The 20,067-nt window shown below is 44.6% G+C and overlaps 1 protein-coding gene across 3 annotated transcripts in view; it reads right to left on the bottom strand.

Moving 5' to 3' along the window:
* GPLD1 (glycosylphosphatidylinositol specific phospholipase D1) overlaps positions 1-20,067 on the bottom strand; it is a 68,243-nt gene that overhangs the window by 4,052 nt on the left and 44,124 nt on the right. For all 3 annotated transcript variants that reach the window (XM_078000914.1, XM_078000915.1, XM_015135674.3), the window contains 10 exons: positions 18,535-18,645; positions 16,884-16,958; positions 16,627-16,783; positions 15,606-15,747; positions 14,482-14,587; positions 14,303-14,396; positions 6,985-7,161; positions 6,443-6,603; positions 3,773-3,799; positions 3,597-3,647 (listed from right to left, as the gene is read on the bottom strand). In XM_078000914.1, coding sequence (XP_077857040.1) covers positions 3,597-3,647; positions 3,773-3,799; positions 6,443-6,603; positions 6,985-7,161; positions 14,303-14,396; positions 14,482-14,587; positions 15,606-15,747; positions 16,627-16,783; positions 16,884-16,958; positions 18,535-18,645 — 1,101 coding nt within the window. The remainder of the gene's footprint in view (positions 1-3,596; positions 3,648-3,772; positions 3,800-6,442; positions 6,604-6,984; positions 7,162-14,302; positions 14,397-14,481; positions 14,588-15,605; positions 15,748-16,626; positions 16,784-16,883; positions 16,959-18,534; positions 18,646-20,067) is intronic.

Genomic DNA, 20,067 nt, shown 5'->3' with positions numbered 1-20,067 from the left:
CAAATCTTCATACTCCGAGGTTGGATTTGATTTGTGGAAACTGACAAAAGTTATTCTGAACCAAAGCTGGCACATGAGGTACGGGTGATCAAACTGGCTGACAGTATTTTGGTCAGAGCAGGGTATGACAATTTCTTATTTAATTTTGAAAACTACTGATGAAATCCAGAAATAATAATCATAGCTAAAATTTGTTGAGGTGTTACCATGGGTCAAACACTATGCTTAGCCCTGTGCTTATCTTACCCCTTAATACCCCAGTGTCAATTAACAGGGAAAATCTACACTTAAGAAAATGGAATCAAATGGTAATTTATTCTCCCTCTCTTTCCCAATTTATGGAATTATACATTTACTAAATTTGCCTGGCCTTTGACTTCTCTCTGTTTTGTCAGAGTCTAGTCATTTTTCCAGATGCAGCTCCGGGCCCATAATCTCTGCAGGCCCCTCCCTGACTCCACCAGCAGAGACTTCCGCTGCAGTTGCTGTCTGACCTCCTTTGGCTCGTGGTCATCATATACCAACCTGGATGGTCTTGTGGGCCTGTTGTATTTTCCCACCTAGACTACAAGCGCCTGGGGCTGGGACCATGTCTCAGGTTTATTTGTCTATCTCACAGGTGCTTGATACAACACTACTCACTACACACTCAGTTACCACTTTGCTGAGGTTCCTGAGCTGATGGAACGCAGCCCTGTGAGACGTTTCAGAACTGAATCCTAATTCTAATTTGTTACGACTAATTTCATTACTGAATGCTCTTACGCCACAGAAAGGAAGGAGTCTTCAGAACGTAACTTGTACCCAAATCTCAGGAAAAGGCCACTCTGCTCATCCTGATTGTCAATGCCCATTTTTGAAACACAACATCTAATTTATCTTTACGCCCAGAGTGCTCAAAAATGCCCCCAAGCTCAAGTATGTGCTGGAAAAGTGAAGTAATTTTAACACTAACCCAGGTGAACAATAATTAGGAAGGTGCATTTGCATTGTTTTACAAAAAGGAATAAAATATAAATTACTTTTAGATCATCTGTATATACTACTACTCTCAATTGATGTAAGTTATAGTTGATATATGTAGAGTTTTATGTTATAATACATAGATTCTTGATAAAGTCTAATTTTTGAAATGAATAAAACTTTAAATATAGTCCAAGCTTGTGATATAAAGGATTCCTGTGATCAGACCTTCCGAGAATCTTCCCAAAAAGTTAATAACCATCTTTTTGTTGTGTGGTTAATCCTACATTTTTAGACCTGCCTGTAAATGAGTCACTTAAATTATTGGCCACTAGAGGGCAGTTTCACCAAAATTTTTCCTAATCCTCTTCCTCCTCCCACCTTCCACCCTGGTCCACAGGAGCCTGGTCCACAGCACTTACCAAGTCTTACAGACATGGTTATATATATATATCTATGGCTTCCGCAGCCCTTCAACCCACTGTTAAAAGACTTATTCTTCATACTACTCATAAGCATTTAATCCTATACTAATTTGCATTTATTTTGACTTTCCAGGTATATAAATCTTATTTTCAAGAACAGGGACTTTGCCTTCTCCTTGTTTTTATCTCTCATAGCCTAGCACAGTTCTATACAGTGTCATAACCTAAATTAAATGGATGAATGCAATCGGTGGTTTAGAGGTATATTTTAAGGTTAAACTTTTTCTTTTTTCTTTTTTTTTTTTGAGACGGAGTCTCGCTCTGTCGCCCAGGCTGGAGTGCAGTGGTGTGATCTCGGCTCACTGCAAGCTCCGCCTCCCGGGTTCACGCCATTCTCCTGCCTCAGCCTCCCGAGTAGCTGGGACTACAGGCGCCCTCCACCACGGCCGGCTAATTTTTTGTATTTTTAGTAGAGACGGGGTTTCACCCTGTTAGCCAGGATGGTCTCGATCTCCTGACCTCATGATCCACCCGACTCGGCCTCCTAAAGTGCTGGGATTACAGGCGTGAGCCACCGCGCTCGGCCCCCACTTTTTTTTTTGAGACAGTCTTGCTCTGTCGCCCAGGCTGGAGTACAACGGCACCATCCCAGCTCACTGCAACCTCCGCCTCCCAGGTTCAAGCGATTCTCCTGCCTCACTCTCCCAAATAGCTGAGACTGTAGGCATGTGCCATCATGCCCGGCTATTTTTTTTTATTTTTAGTAGAGAGGAGGTTTCACCATGTTAGCCAGGCTGGTATTGAACTCCTGACCTCAGTTGATCCACCTGCCTCAGCCTCCCAAAGTGCTGGGATTACAGGTGTGAGCCACCACGCCCAGCCAAGGTTAAACTTCTTAATCTACCATATCAAAATTTAAAATATGTACACTTTTAGATCTAGCAATCCTACTTTTAAGATTCTCACCTTATAAAAAGCTACAGACAGGTACAAGAATGTTCACTATGGCACTGTTTGTAATAGCCAAAAAAATCGGGGGCCAAGGCGGGTGGACCACTTGAGTCCAGGAGTTCAAGACCAGCCTGGGCAACATGGTAAAACTCTGTCTCCTAAAAATACAAAAAGTAGCGTGGAATGGTGTCATACACCTGTGGTCTCAGCTACTCAGGGAGCTGAGGTTGGAGGATCACTTGAGTCCAGGAGACAGAGGTTGCAGTGAGCCAAGACCACGCCACTGCACTCCAGCCTGGGTGACAAGAGCCAGACCCTGCTTAAAAAAAAAAAAAGTGTGTGTATATCTCTAAAGTCACAGAAAAACTCTGGGCCGGGTGCAGAGGCGCATGCTTATCATCCCAGCACTTTGGAAGGTTGGAAGGCAGAGGCAGGCAGACCACTTGAGGCCAGGAGTTTCAGACCAGCCTGGACAACATAGCAACACCCCATCTCTACAAAATAGTTTTTAAAAAATAGCTGGGCCTGGCGGTGGGCACCTGTAATCCCAGCGACTTGGGAGACTGAGGCAGGAAAATCACTTGAACCTGGGAGGTGGAAGTTGCAGTGAGCTGAATCGGCACCACTGCACTCCAGCCTGGGCAACAGAGCAAGCTTCTGTATAAAAAATAAATAAATAAATAAATAACTCTGAAAGCCTGGAAGAAAATAGCAAAATATTAACAATGGTTATCTTCTAGGGCAAGGGCCAGCAAACAATTTTGGGGAACAGGCCAGATAATAAATACTTTAGGCTTTGTGAGGCATCAGTCTCCAAAGCAACCCCTCAGTTCTGCCACTGCAGCGCGACAGCAGCCATGGGCAGTCCACAGCAGATGAGCCTGGCTGTGTTCCACCACAGCTGTGTGGGCACTGCAACTTCCATGTCATTTAAACTTCAAATGTTACAAGATATTCTGTTTTGATTTCTTTTCAGCCATCTCAACATGAGCTGACATTTTTAGTTCATGGCTCTACAAAATTAGATGGCAGACGAGTTGGCCCCAACCCCTGCTGTAGAGGATAAAACAGGAAGAGTAAAAAGGGAAACTTTCCTCCAAGGAAGTGATGGGATTATACGTGAATGTTACTTTCTTTTTGTGCGTTCTTCTCCTTTTCAAATAAAAATAAAATCTGAAATAAACCTAGAAGTGAGACCACCAAATCCCAACCTTAGTACTAACATAAACGTCAATGAAATGAAGTCCTGGGGCTCACCTTTGCCTTGGACCTCACGGTGATCAGGGAGCTCCCAAACCTTGAGCTGGCCTGCAAAACATGCTGTCTGTTAATGGACTTTGGAGAACACAGCGCAATACTTTATCTGTTTAAAATAAGCCAAGGGGCATTGTTTTGGTAATTTTTCTTTCTTCAGTCTTTCAAGGGATACTTACTTCAGGAGAAATCAATACATATTGGGCCTGAAGAAAAAAATTGAGAAGAGAGACAACGTTATTACTGTTTGTGTGGTTTTCTAAAATCAATTTTAATTATACCCTCATACCCTCATTTCTACATTTCTTTTTTTTTTTTTTTTTTTTTTGAGACAGAGTCTCACGCTGTCACCCAGGCTGGAGTACAGTGGCGCGATTTCAGCTCACTGCAACCTCTGCCTCCCAGGTTCAAGCAAGTCTCCTGCCTCAGCCTCCTGAGTAGATGGAATTACAGGCGTGTACCACCACGCCTGGCTAATTTTTTTTGTATTTTTAGTAGAGGGGGGTTTCGCCATGCTGGCCAGGCTGGTCTCGAACTCCTGACCTCAGGTGATCTGCCCACCTCGACCTCCCAAAGTGCTGGGATTACAGGCATGAGCCACCACGCCCGGCCTCATTTCTACATTTCTTGATTAGCCTTACAAATGTGCATGCCCTTTGACCCCAGAAATTCTACTTATAGAAATACAGGTCAGAAAATTAACCAGATGTATAAAAATGTTTATGTGACTCTTTACCATAAATATTATTTAAAAACAGTGAAAATTGGAAATGGCACAAATGACTAATAATAGTTACTTAAATAATGGGTAAATAAACTATGGTTTATCTGTAGATAAAATACTCATCAGCCGGTAAATACCATATTATATAAGAATATCAGATAACATAAGAAAATGTTCTTGGCATATTAGTAGGTAAAAAAGAAAAAAAAAAAAATCAGGTTAAGGCCAGGCGCAGTGGCTCACGCCTATAATCCCAGCACTTTGGGAGGCCGAGGCAGGCGGATCACTGGAGGTCAGGAGTTCAAGACCAGCCTGGCCAATGTGGTGAAACCCCCACCTCTACTAAAAATACAAAAATTAGCTGGGCATGGTAGTGTGCGCCTGTAGTCCCAGCTACTCAGGAAGCTGAGGCAGGAGAATCACTTGAACCTGGGAGGCGGAGGTTGTACTGAGCCGAGATCATGCCACTGCACTCCAGCCTGGATGACAGAGTGAGATTCCATTAAAAAAAAAAAAAAGTTACAAAATTATGCACAAATTATGCACAATAGGATCACAATTGTCAACCAAAATATGCACACACATAGTGTAATATTTACGGGTAGGCTTTGGAATCAGATCTTGGTACAAATTCCTGTTGTGCCACGTCCTTCCTAGCAGTGTAACTTTGAATAAACTTCCTCTCTGATCTTTAATTTTTTTGTTTTAAGACAGGGTCTCCCTATGTTGCCCAAGCTGGTCCTGAACTCCTGGGCTCAAGGGATCCTCCTGCCTCAGCCTCCCAAAGTGCTGGGATTACAGGTGTGAGCCACCACACTCAGCTAAGATCTTTAATTTTTTAAATCTGTAAATGGGCATATTAATTTCATAACTTTTATGTGGATTAAATGATACACAGTTCTTAGCATATGCATACTAAATGCACAATAAACGGTAGTAATTAAAGTCATAGGAAAAATACTAGCAGGATACGCTCTAAAGGTAAACAGGTATTAGCTCTGCAGAGTGGAATTTTAGGTAATTTTTAATTCTCTTCTTTGTACATTTTGTATTTTCTAAAATTTTCATAGTAAACTTTCACTAATTTTGCAATTTAAAAAATAATTTAAAAATTTTTAAAATAGGTGGGGTGTGGTGGCTCATGTCTGTAATCCCAGCACTTTGGGCTGTAATCACCGCCTGGCCAACATGGTGAAACCCTGTCTCTACTAAAAACACAAAAAATTAGCCGGGCGTGGTGGCGCATGTCTGTAGTCTCAGCTATTTGGGAGGCTGAAGCAGGAGAATGGCTTGAACCTGGGAGGAGGAGGTTGAAGCGAGCCGAGACCCTGCCACTGCACTTCAGCCTAAGTGACAGAGCCAGACTCTATCTCAAAAAAAAAAAAAAAAAAAAAAAAGTTAAATAATGGCCAAATGTTTTAGGCTCAGGAAATGTAACCTAAGGAAACTCACCCAAAACAGGAATAAACAAAGAAATGAAACAAAAAGCAAAAGACAGGCCGTTTTAATGAAACTCCAGTGGCTGGCCGGGCATGGTGGCTCATGCCTGTAATCCCAGCACTTTGAGAGGCCAGGTGGAAGGACTGCTTCAGCCCAAGAGTTCAGTACCAGCCTGGGCAACATAGTGAGGCTCCATCTCTACAAAAGATTAAAAGATTAGCCGGGTGTGGTGGCACATGCCTGTAGTCTAGCTACTCGGGAGGCTGAGACAAGAAAATCACCTGAGTCCAGGAGTTTGAGGCTGCAGTGAGCCATGATCACACCACAGCACTCCAGCCTGGGCAATGGAACAGGAACCCGTCTCTATTTTAAAAAGAGAAACTCCAATGACCATGGCCTGTTTTCTTTCTTCTGTGCTGTGGGTGCCTGACCAAGCAGTGGGAGGCTGTGTGACCAGGAACCTATATAACACCAAGTCCGGCGGGACTTTAGCTCTGGGCAGAAATGTTGCAGAACTGTAAGAACTGCAGGCAGCTGGGGCCCACAAAACATGGGCAGATGATGGTGTCCTGACCCTAGAATGTACAAATTCAGGTAAGCATTTTATAGTGGACATGAGTTAACAAGGAATCAGCGATTAGTGATCCTTTCCCAGTAAGGTATAGGATTTTATAGAACACTTTACCTTTTCTTCTGGACATGGAGTCATCCACGATTTGCATTTGCCAGTCATGTCACCAAGGGTGGTCTCTTTGCCATTATATACATAAACTCGGCCATCTTCTCCCCCAATCAGCCCAGAGGTTACATCTGCTATCCTCAGGGGGGCTGCCACGATGATTTCATCTGTAAACAATAAAAACCGACAGAAGGAAGTATTTGACTCCTCACTGTCATCTTTTCCTTGTTCTGCTACTGGATCCTAACCCAACCTCCTGCAAATAATATTCGTGTCTCCTTTAGCCTGCTGTGATTTCACCCTGGCAAAGGCAAGGCTTTTGTTTCCTACTTCATTCATCAATAGCAATTACCACAGGTGATTCTCATATTACTACCTTCCAGAAGTGCAACTCCCTCTCTGGTCTCGCCTGATTCAAGATCTATCTAAACGTCCTTAGGCCACGGGGCTGTCAATTATAAGGGCAGAGCCCAGATGATGCAATTAGGAGATCCACCCACTGGGCAAAGGGACTCAATTCTTGTCAAAGGGTCCTGTTCCTTTCTTACCTACGCCATCATCATCCAGGTCACTCAAGTGCAGAACGCCACCAAATCGAGAGAAGCGGCGGTCTCCGCTGAAGGTGCTGAGCAGCGGAGGCTGCAGGTCGGATGTGAGCGCGTACATCCGAGTGGCTCCGCCTTGGTGCAGGGTCATGGTCAGGAATGCCATCTTAGACACGTCATCTGAAATGAACCACAGTTCCTGCTGGCCTCACAAAAATGAAGGCATTACAGAACACGGAATAGCATCCCATTCTCAAGTGACGCTGATCACTCGGGATCCTACAGGACAGCTGGTTTCAGTGCTGGTCAACTCCGGCAGACAGGGAGGTACAACCAGCTGGGGCACCAAGGCACAAACACCAGAGAGCTTCAGTGATTTCCCTCCAGGCAGGTATTCTTTTTTCCGGTCGTATCCCCCTAATACAGTCTCCACACAACCCCCTTTTTATTTTCTCATATCACAAACTGCCTAGGTCACCCCCATGACGGACACATCCAAACACAAGTGGACTCTGGACGGAGTCCAAACTCTTCACAAGGCCTTACAGAATCTGACTCCCACTTGGGGATCTAGCGCCATTAACCCTTTCACCCACACTTCATCATTATGAACTTAAACCACAGCCCAAACTATGTGTTCAATTTCGGCCTTTGGACATGATGCGCTCTCTGCCTGGAATAGAGGCATACCCTCCCGTGCTCCCCGTCCACACCCCTCTGCTGGCTACTCCTGCTCACCCTGCGGAATTTGGCTCTGGTGTCCTCTCCTCTGGGAAGCCTTTCCTAACCTCCCTGGTCTAAAGCAGAGGCCGCTTCCATGTGCTCCCATACGTAATAACACCGAGTCCAGTGGGACTTTAGCTCTGGGCACAAACGCTGCAGAACTACAAGAACTGCAGACAGCTGGGGCCCACAAAACATGGTCAAGTGATTGTGTCCTGACCCCAGGACCTCTGAGTTCAGGTAAGCATTTTACAGTGGACATGAGCTGGCCCAGTGCCTTCCGAATACCCATGGCAGGGCAGCACCGCTCTGCATTCACTCCTGTGTCTCTGCATCAGGCGTCCATTCCACAAGCAGTGGGGTCATGGCTCTGTCTCTCTAGCCACTGTCGCTAGCATGGTGCTTGGTTCTGTACAAGTATTTAATAAAGTGTTTTTTGAATTAATGAATTTTGAACAAACTCAAAGCTAGTTGTTGGAATTTCGCTGTAAACTTTGTTATTTGGAACAGAGCTTTGATTTCAGAAATATAAATGGCACCTGTGGGTTGGCGGGGCTGGTGGCCCTCTGAGAAGTTTGTCGTACACTGGCAAAGCATCAGTGCATGGATACGATCTCACGTCAGCGTCCACTGAGTTTTGTGTGTAAAACTGAGCTAATTTGACCTGTTTTTTCAGACAAACTTGTGCCTTGTTTACAGGAGACTGTCCACTAGAAGCCACTGAGGGCCCAAAGCAGAGTCAGCAACAACACTCCAAAATAACAGCCAGAAAACAGTAGGAAATAAGAAACACTATTTTAAAAGCTCAGCAATCCAGAGCTTCCCGATGTAGGGTAAACAACCTGACCTAACACAATGTCTCCTAAGAAAACAATGTGCCAACAAAGTACAATAGTTAATATTCAGAGTGAAAGCCCAAAATATCAAGAAAAGTTGAAATGAGAGAAAATCTTCATTCCTTTTTTTTTTTGAGACGGAGTCTCGCTCTGTCGCCCAGGCTGGAGTGCAGTGGTGTGATCTCAGCTCACTGCAAGCTCTGCCTCCTGCGTTCAAGCGATTCTTCTGCCTCAGCCTCCCAAGTAGCTGGGATGACAGGTACCCACCACCACATCTGGCTAATTTTTTGTATTTTTAGTAGAGATGGGGTTTCACCGTGTTAGGCAGGATGGTCTCGATCGCCTGACCTTGTGATCCACCTGCCTCGGCCTCCCAAAGTGCTGCGATTACAGGCATGAGCCACTGCGCCTGGCCACGTTCCCTTTCTTTTCATGCTTCCTAAAGGGACCATTGAGCTCCCTGGAGCGCCCAGGAATACAGTAATACTTTCAGCTCTCTGTCCACTCCCTGCCTCAGTCCTTCCACAGGCAGGAGGGTACCTGAGGCTTCTCCCTCTGGCTCTGCCACTGACAGGATGAACACTGGCCCCACTGCATGTGGGAGAATCTCAGAGAAGTCACCCCAAGGTCCAGCTTTTGGAGCAAGAATTAACCTGAATAGGGCTGCCCATTGAGACTGTGTTCTCTAATCCAACTATGTCAGCTCTTCAAAAGTACATATTTTGATATCCCTCTGAATGATTCATGAATCTATTTCAGAAATGATTTGAAATGCACAAGGATGAGGAAGAATTGTAATTAATCAATACTCCCAAATCTCTAACATGCATCACAGTCTGTTAAAGAAGAGAAGAATATAATTTAAAATAATTTCATCAAAGTGTTTTTTTAATTCTTCAGAATTAAAACAGAAGAATCTAGACACTTGGAAATTTCAGTCATTCAAAACACCTCACCCTCTCAATCATGCAAACCAAACAATGGATTATCATACACACTTAGACAATTAAGGAGAAAAAACTCAAGGTAATGTTGTAGGCATTTCTATATTATTTTAGTAATGAAAATAATCCTGAAGAACTTTGGCTTTTAAAAGGGCTACATGTAGCAGAGGCCTTTATGAATTCTCAAATTCCAGAATGCTACTATAACACAGAATTCCTTCTGTAATGCTTATACCTTCTAGTTAACATAGAAGTCCGTCTGTAATGCTTATATCTTCGAATTAAGGACCATTATCTTTTTGACCTCCACATTGTCTTCATTTCTGCCATAGGCACTAGCCCCTAGGGTTGTGTTTGGGTTGTGGGGGTGGCAGGTATTTTTTAAATAAACACACACAAGTATTTTACTTCTCAAGTGGAACTTTTCTTCCAGTGGAGGGAGCAGAAAACAACAGAGCTATTGTAATACATAGGTGCATCTCACCAACTCTACTCTTGAAAACCACAGGAAAGAGGATATCATCTTGCAACGTGGTTCATACTCACGTCTCAGAAAAACTATAAACCTGCTGGACACAGTGGCTCATGCCTATAATCCCAGCACTTTGGGAGGCTGAGGCAGGAGGATCACTTGAGCTCATGGACCTTCCTGGGTAATGCAGTGAGACCCTATCACTACAAAAAAATAGGGCATCAGTGGCATGTGCCTGTAGTCTGAGCTACTCAAGAGGCTGAGGCGGGAGGATCACTTGACCTCAGGAGTTCAGGGTTACAGTGAGCTGTGGTCACACCACTGCACTCCAGACTGGGCAACAGAGCAAGACCCTATTGCTTAAAAAGAAAAAGAAAAATTATCAACTATAAGTTACTTAATGTCACCAGCTTTCAGGATTACTGCAAAATAGTCAAAACTATGAAGATGTCAAGAAGATCTTCTATATTTCATCATTATCAAAAGTATGAAAAATACTAAAAAAAAAAAAAAAAAAAAGCATAATCCAGGTGTGGTGGCACATGCCTGTAGTCCCAGCTACTTGTGAGCCTAAGACAGGAGGATCACTTGAGCCCAGAAGTTCATGGCCAGCCTGGACAACATAGCAAGACTCCATCTATTTAAAAAAAAGCATAAAGAAGAAAATTTATATAATATATATTTCTTTGTGAAGAGTGAGATAGGTAGGTAGGTAGAGAGATATCTATAAACACACATTTTAAACAAAATGGAGATTTTGTGGATTATAAAATTTTAAATCTGATTCTTTTCACATTTAGGCTATTTCTAGCTTTTCACTACTATAAATAATACAGCCATCCCTCAGTATCCACAAGGGATTGGTTCCAGGGCCTCTCACAGATACCAAAATCCACAGATGCTCAAGTATCTGATATAAAATGGTGTAGTGGCTGGGTGCAGTGGCTCACGCCTGTAATCCCAGCACTTTGGGAGGTCAAGGTGGGCAGATCACCTGAGGTAAGGAGTTCGAGACCAGCCTGGCCAGCATGGCGAAACCCCCCTCTACTAAAAATACCAAAAAAAAAAAAAATTAGCTGGGCATGGTGGTGCACGTTTGTACTCCCAGCTACTCAGGAGACTGAGGCAGGAGAATTGCTTGAACCCGGGAGGCAGAGGCTGCAGTGAGCTGAGATCACGCCACTACACTCCAGTCTGGGCAAGAGAGTGAGACTCTGTCTCAAAAAGAAAAAAAAAAAGTAGATCAAAATTCTCCAATTTAGATTAATCTGTGCCTTACAGCTGTGATTCCCAAACTGCACACTGAAGCGCTTCAGTGAACTCGCAGAGATGCTGTCGATATTTTGAAATTTCAAAGGTAATAGTGACATCTGACACCACATGAACTACTAGGTGGAGGCCAGTCACAGTTACGACATGAGAGCCCTGCATTCCTTTCAGTGATGCCACATCTTTGCAAAGCTGCATATTCGGGGATGGTTGTGATAAAACGCAGGTATTATGCAAAAATTGCTGTAGATTAGGAAATGAGAGAAGTTGCGTCTAACCTGATTCCAAGATTTGAAAAGCTGTACAGTATGCAAGACGTGTGCCCCGTATGGTCACACAGGCACTGCATTTCTAAAGGTCCTATGCCTGTCTTCACATTGGCCTGTCTCTGACTTGAAATTCTCAACAATTTTTTAACAAGGGGCCCTGCATTTTTATTTGGAACTGCGCCCCACAAATTGCGTGGGTGAAATACAAGTAAAATACAAGTAAAAATGGGAAAATCTGAACAATGTGGGTGAAATATATCAATAACAATAACCTGATTGTGATATTAATTTATATATATTTATATCTGATATATACATTTATATATAATTCATATATAGATACACATATGTATATATTATAGATACACATAATATGTATATATTATAGATAGGCATATATATTATAGATACACATATCCACATATAATCTGTATACATTATATGTACATATATACACGTTATATATACATATTACATACATATGTATGTGATATATACATATTATATACATTTATATTATATGTAGTATACTTATATACACGTTATAAATTAACATTATATACATATATAAAAGTTATAATTAAACTTATTTTCTATTTTTATTTATTTTTTTATAAATGGGGTCTCACTGTGGTGCGATCATAGCTCACTGCAGCCTTGAACTCCTGGGCTCAAGTGATCTTCCCACCTCAGCCTCCCGAGTAGATGGAACCACATGTGCACATCACCATGCCTATGCCTAGCTTTTTTTTTTTTTTTCTGTAGAGGTGGGGTCTCCCTATATTGCCCAGGCTGGCCTCAAATTCTTGGGCTCATTACAGCAATTACTACTGTTACTGCTTGAGACCGTCATTACAAGACTGACGAAGGAGGACAAACGTAGAAATGAAAACTTAAAGCAAACAAAACTGTTTTTCTCTGGTGGTTGTTTTGTTTTTTGTTTTTGTTTTTGAGACGGAGTCCTGCCCTGTCGCCCAGGCTGGAGTGCAGTGGCTCGATCTCAGCTCACTGCAAGCTCTGCTTCCTGGGTTCAAGCAATTCTTGTGGCTCAGCCTCTGGAGTAGCTGGGATTAAAGCTGTCCGCCACTGCACTTGGCTAATTTTTGTATTTTTAGTAGAAACAGGGTTTCACCATGTTGGTCAGGTTGGTCTCTAACTCCCGACCTCAAGTGATCCACCCACCTCTGCCTCCCAAAGTGCTAGGATTACAGGAGTGAGCCACCACACCCCGCCTGCCTGATCCACTTCTGCCTATTATTCAAATCTTTCCCATATTGCATGAAACAAAAATCTTTCTGAAAAATAGTTTGATTATATATAACAAGAGCTTTTAGAAAGATTAGATCCTCTACTCCAGGAATTCCATCTCCAGGAATCTATCCAAAAACGAATCAGAAAGGCAGTCAAAGATGAGGTACATGAGTGTTCAATAATTCCTTATTCACAATAGTGTAACACTGGAAACAAACCTACAATTCCACCAACAGGGTGATGTTAGTAAATGTTGGCATGAAGCAAATGCAACATAGATATCAAAAATCATGTTTTAGCAGAATATTTACTAGCATGAGAATGTGCTTAAGACATAAAATAAGTAAAAAAAGTAGGTATGACAATATCGTATATAGTTATAAGCTTCAGTTTTTAAATATCTGGGTAAGGGGTGATTTTTCTCCTTCTGTATATTTCCTTGTAATTTCACACATTTTCACAATAAGCATAATTCACCTTTATAATCTGGGAGGGAATAGTTTTTGTTGTTCTTTTTTTTTTTTTTTTTTTTAAAAAGACTCTCTTTCCCATAAATAAAATAACAGTTTATTAAAATATATCTTCACGGCTGGGTGCAGTGGATCATGCCTGTAATCCCAGCACTTTGGGAGGCCGAGGCGGGAGGATTACTTGAGCCCAGGAGTTAGAGACTAGCCTGGCCACCATGTAGAGATCCTGTCTCTACGACAAATAAAAAATTAGCCAGTGTGGTGGCTGATACATGCCTGTAGTCCCAGCTACTCAGGAGGCTGAGGTACAAGGATCACTTGAGCCCAGGAGGTCAAGGCTGCCGTGAGCCCTAAGAGCACTGCTGCACTCTAGCCTGGGTGACACAGCAAGACTGTCTCAAAAGAGAAAAAAAAAAAAACAGATAGGTCCTCATAGTGGACCTATTCCTAATGAACTCACTTATACAATTTTTCTCTAGCTCCAAGTTCAATGGGATAGGGGCTTTAAAACACACTAAGTTACTTTCATATGTCATTTTCAACAAACCTTTGAAATAGATTTTTATTTTATTTTATTTCATTGTATTGTTTAGATGTAGTCTTGCTCTGTTGCCCAGGCTGGAGTGCAGTGGCATGATCCTGGCTCACTGCAACTTCTGCCTCCCAGGTTCAAGCGATTCTCCTGCCTCAGCCTCCTGAGTAGCTGGGATTACAGGTTTGCACCACCACACCTGGCTACTTTTTGTATTTTTAGCAGAGGCGAGGTTTCACCATGTTGGCCAGGTTGGTCTCCAACTCCTGACCTCAAGTTATCCTCTCACCTTGGCCTCCCAAAGTGCTGGGATCACAGGTGTGAGCCACCACACCCGGCCTGAAATATTTATAATTTCAGTTTTGTAGATGGTGATACAAAAGTTCTGAGAGGTGAAGTAACTTCCCCAAAGTTACGTAGATTGCTATTAACGAAAAAAGGAAATATTTAAATCTAGATCTGTTCAGCTCCAGATCTCATAACTTTCCTCCAATACAATGCGTACAAGGAGCCACACGACTGAAAGGAAGCAAAGTGTCGCGGTGCATGACCTACCACGTGTCGGGGCTCCCACCAGCAGCACCTGGGTCAGAGTTCCATTCATCAGCACGTGGCCACTGGACAGGGAAGTACCCAGTTTCCCCATTGCCTGTGAGATACAATCAATCAATACTGTATAGGCGGGAAAGCTTTGTTGGAGTGTCCACTCTCCTGTGGGGGAGGGCTTGCCATACCTTGTCTCCAACAATGGTAAACCAGCTTTGGCTGTTTGGTGGGAAGTAGCCATACACCCTCCCAAGGCTCTTTTTCTCATCTCGGATGTGTAACAAACGGCCCAGCCTAGAATGAAGCACACTGGGCTTAGCTGCCAGGGCACAAGACTGAGAGCAGGCCAGGTACTCAGGTGCAAGGAAAGGAAATGCACCTCCCCCCATCCAGGCCTCCCAGCAGGCTCTCTGTCTCTGTGATCCTAGGCCTGAAAGCGTGGGGACTATCGGAGTTAATCGCAACATCCAGGTTCTCCAGGTGCCACACCCACCATTCTGCCTCCCAATTGACAGGCCTCCCAGCAGACTCTCTGGGATAGAGGTATAGGGGTACCTACTGTTATGGGCTCAATGGTGGTCCTTCCATCCCTACACTTAAGTCCTAACCCCCAGTATCTCTGAATGTGATCGTATTTGAAGATAGAATCGTTAAAGAGGTGATTAAGTTAAGACGAGGTCATTTGGGTGAACCCTGATCCAATACAACGGATGTCTTTCAAAGAAGAGGAGAGGCAGGAGGATCACTTGAGCCAGTTTGAGACCAGCCTGGGCAACACTGCAAAAACCCATCCCTACAGAAATGTTTTTAAATTAAAAAAAAAAATGAATTAGGCATGGGTACACACTTGTAGTCCCAGCTATTCAGGAGGCTGAGGCAGGAGGATCCCTTGAGCCTATGAGTTCGAGGCTGCAGTGAGTTACCACTGCCCTCTGCCCTTTGCAACAGAGTGAACCCTCATCCCTTCCTCCCAAAAGAAAAAAGCAGAAGTGAGGAATGTGTCACAGACACACACAGAGGGAAGACAGCCATCTGCAAGCTAAGGAGAGAGGCATCAGGAGAAACCAGCTCTCTGACCTCAACCCTGATCTTCGACTTCTAGCTTCCAGAACTGTGAGAAAGTAACACACTTGTCTATTGTATTTTTGTATTTCTAAAGAGGAGAATTTGCAACCTTGCCCAGAGCCTTGGCTTTTCCTTCAAAGGTCAAGCATTTCCTACCCCTTCTGCCTGAGTCCCATGCTCAGTGGGCTCCACAGCAGCTGGTACCTGCCCCTGTGGCCACGGGTCCCAGCCCCAGCATCAGTCTCACCTGCTGGCATTCTTCCAGGTCGGGCTCCCAACCAGCAGCAAGGTTCTGTTGTCCACAGTGACACCGTGAAGGGAGTATCCAAACCAGGCAAAGTCTTCCTCACCTCTCACCGTCCAGTTGGCCGCCTCCACGTTCAGTTTCTCTAAAGAAGACAACTCATCCTTTTTACTAATACTTTAAGCGAGAGGACTACTGGGGTGAAAAGAAAGCATCCTTTTCATAGCCTAATAGAAGTGGGTTCGTTTTGCTGAGCTTTTGCCAGAAGTCTTTTATGTTCCCACGCTGATCCCAGGACCCCAATGTCAAAAATGAATCTCACACTTCATAGGAGAAATACATTTCTAGAGTTCACTTCTGTGGAGCGGAGGATGCTATTTAAAAAGACTCTGGGCCAGGTGTGGTGGCTCACACCTGTAATCCCGGCACTTTGGGAGGCCAAGGCGGGTGGATCACCTGAGGTCAGGAGTTCAAGACCAGCCTAACCAATATTGTGAAACCCCGTCTCTACTAAAAATACAAAAATTAGCCAAGCGTGGTGGTGTGTGCCTGTAGTCCCAGCTACTCAAGAGGCTGAGACAGAATTGCTTGAAGCTGGGAGGTGGAGCTTGCAGTGAGCCAAGATCATGCTACTGCACTCCAGCCTGGGTGACATAGTGAGACTCTGTCTCAAAACAAAACAAAACAAAACAAACAAACAAAAACGGCTATGGGCTGTTGAGAGCACCACTAAGATGCTGTTGGTGCAAAGCCTCCTCAGTGTTTCTATTTTACATAGAGACACTATGGGAATAGTCTATTTGCCCTCTTTGGCTCTCTACCTAGAAATTGTGGGTCACCTTTTGTATTTTCAGTGAATCTATGCACATCACTTGCCAGAACATCTTTAAGAGTAACGGACTGTTAGAAAATGTTGGTGAAATTATATGGAATAAGGAAAAAGGCCATAAACTCCTATGCAGGATAAGTTAGCGTAGACACACAGAGTAGCCATGGTCTCCACCCCTTCCCCCTCAGGCACTACCTTTGTCGCTCAGGCTGGGGCCAGAATAAAACGCAGCCACAATTCCCTTCTGCTTCCCTCCACCTGGTGCAAAAGGGGAGCCAATGACCAGATCGGGCTCACTGTCTCCATTCACATCTGCAGCCAAGAGAGTCCAGCCCAAGTTACAGTAGATGTCCTTAAGAAGAAACCAGGAAAGCACATTTTACCCAGCCCTGGTGGCAAATAGGATACAGTAAGTTCTAGGTTTCTGCGCCTGGCTAAAGTGGTAAACATACCTGGCAAGAGATGGTGATGTTAGGGGAAGAAGACATTCTTCCTTGTTTGGAACCAAAGTAGACATACACGGCACCCTAGATAAGGACAAACAGCAGACAGACATGAGGCTCTGGTGGTGACCCAAGAACCTTAAATAACAGCAAGACAAAAAGGACTGACTCTGGGTCCAGGTACGGTGGCTGATGCCTATAATCCCAGTGCTTTGGGAGGCCCAAGTGGGAACATGGCTTGAGGCCAGGAGTTCCAAGACCAGCCTGGACAACATAGTGAGATTCTGGGTCCACGAAAAATAAATTTTTAATTAAAGCGAGACCTTGTCAAATTATCACCACCCCCAATGGTTGGGAGCTTGACGACAGACAGAAATCCATCCTATGCATGGCTGCTGGGCTGAAAGGAATTTTTTTAAAGTCTGTCACTTCTATCAGACTATGAGAGTCCGCAATGCAGAAATGATGGCACTTATATCTTTGCCTCCGTGATGTCTTACTCAAGATCCTCCACACACAATTGTGCAGTGTGCTTGCAGAATGACTTACTCAACTCCTTGCCCACTTCAAGGCCCAGCACAGTTTCAGGCTCTTCCATGAAGCCCCCAGGCCACACCCTGTTGTACCCATGGCACATCTGAATGCCAACATACCACATCGGTACCACTTGTCTGCCTGAGGATACATACTGTGCTATTTTATTCTGTGTTACCAATCAGTTCCTCCTATAACTTGCCTGTCTCAATCCCCATTCATTCTACAAGCACTTCTTTCCCATCATAAGCCATGTACTAGGTGCACAATGACAAAGAAGACCAATCTCTATCCTCCTGAAAGGCTGGCATGCAGGTCATTATGACACCCAGGGAAGAAGGGGCTGTAACAGGTACAAGCACAGGATGCTATGTGGGGACAAAGAAGTATCAGCCTCACCCAGCAGTTAGGTAATAGTTTCGGCAAGAAGTGACTGTCACTCCTAAAGAAAGACAGGGGAGAAAAAGCCTTTCAAGCAGAGGAAACTGTACGAGCAAAGGTCGCAAAGTGAGACAGCCTGATGAGTTCAGGATGTGACAGATTGCTGGCATGTCTAGAAATGGAGTGTGAGGAGGAAAAGGTAAGAGGTGAGCGTGTGGAGGGCAGCCGGCAAGGGAGGGCCCTCGACCTCCACGGTCACACATGGTGCCCGGATTCGTGGGCCCTGCTGTGGTAGGAAACACCTGTGGGAAGCAAGCCCTGTGGTCCAGGGCCCAGGATCTCTGCCTCAGTAAGAAAGGAGGCAACAGGCAGGGATCCAGCATTTGAGGAACGGTCTGGGGAAGTCACCTCGCTGTTTTGATAACCAGAAATTACAGATTAGCTGGAATTTCTGTCTCCCTTCACTGGCATTCAGCATGGTGGGGGACGAAAAAAAGAGCAAAGTACCTGGTGGAACTGGGAAACCACAGGGCCAAAATAAGGCCAGGGAGGCAGCAGCAGGTGTTACAAGGTTAACTCAAGGTCACAGCAAGAACTCCATAGGGGCCTGAGATGATCTGCTCACAAATGCTCTGTCTGATACACTGGCTGTCTGCTTTGCTCCAGGGCCCCAGCACTGGCCTCCCTCAGAGTCCCCTCCCTGCCACCCCATTCTCCTCCAACCCTACCCCAGCAGCAGCCTTACTTTGTAGGTGAGCTGCTCAGAGCCCACCGAGGGAGCTCCCACGGCCAGGTCAGGCACGCCGTCCATGTTAAAGTCCAACATAGCCAAGGCCGAGCCAAACCGACCTGAGGGCTGAAGAGGCACAAGTTTACTTCCCCTGGGCTAAGCCACAGCCTTGGAAAGAACACTCCTGACTCCCAGGGAGTAGAGAGGCCTGGGGACCCCCGCAACCCCGCCACCCAAAAGCTGAAGGTGCAGCAGCAAGCTGTAACGTATCTGCAACACATTAGTCAGGGAGCTCTGCACAAGTACATTTTCAGCGTGTCTGGCTGCCTTGAGAGGAAGCAGAGGTGCCAGAAAGTAAAGGGTCGGTTCTTATGAGTTCTAGGTTTGTAGAAAATAGCCTCATGTATGTTCTGACCCACATTAAGCACAAAACTTACCTTCGAAAGTACCTAAAATAGGCCGGGTGTGGTGGCTCACGCCTGTAATCCCAGCACTTTGGGAGGCCAAGGCGGGTGGATCGTCTGAGGTCAGGAGTTCGAGACCAGCCTGGCCAACACAGTGAAACCCCATCTGTACTAAAAGTACAAAAATTAGCCAGGCGTGGTGGCACATGCCTGTAATCCCAGCTACTCTGGAGGCCCAGGCAGGAGAATCACTTGAACCCGGGAGGCGGAGGTTGCAGTGAGCCAAGAATGTGCCACTGCACTCCAGCCTAGGCAACAGAGCAAGACTCCACCTCAAACAAAAAAAGAAAGTATATAAAATAATAATCATATAACATCAGCAACAGTAGCTAACATTTTTTGAGTACTCAGGATGTTCCAGAGCCATGCTGACCAACGTGGTAGCCCCTAGCCAAACAGGGCTGTTACCTTTAAATTTAAAGTAATTAACATTAAATAGAATTAAAAATTCAGTTTCTGCCCTGGCGCAGTGGCTTAAGCCTGTAATCCCAGCACTTTGGGAGGCCGAGGCGAGCGGATCACCTGAGGAGTTTGAGATCAGCCTGGTCGACATGGCGAAACCCCATGTCCACTAAAAATATAAAAATTAGCCAGGCGTGGTGGCAGGCACCTGTAATCCCAGCTACTCGGGAGGCTGAGGCAGGAGAATCGCCTGAACCTGGGAGGCGGAGGTTGCAGTGAGCCGAGATCATGCCACTGCACTCCAGCCTGGACGACAAAAGCAAAACTCCATCTCAAAACAAACAAAATAAATAAATAAATAATAAAAATTCAGTTTCTCAGTTGCAATAGCCACATTTCAAATGTTCAAAGCCTGTGTTTTATGTCTCCCGCACTGGACAGCCCAGCTATAGAACATTCCTATCAGTGCAGAAAGTCCTGCAGGACGGTGCCGCTGTAGACATTGTTCCAAGCACTTTAAATGGATTAAGGTAGGAACTGTTTGGATCCTCGTTTTAACAGTACAGATGGAAAACTCAATCTCTTCAGAGACTTTTCTTCCAAAGTGGACTTTCTATATCTTTCTTATCCTACTGTCTGCAATCAGCGTAGACCTGAAAGTAATTCACTGGGTTCTCCAATT

This window comes from Macaca mulatta, chromosome 4 (assembly GCF_049350105.2).
Source record: "Macaca mulatta isolate MMU2019108-1 chromosome 4, T2T-MMU8v2.0, whole genome shotgun sequence".
NCBI classification, from domain to species: Eukaryota; Metazoa; Chordata; class Mammalia; order Primates; family Cercopithecidae; genus Macaca; species Macaca mulatta.
This window is presented reverse-complemented; position numbering and strand designations above follow the sequence as displayed.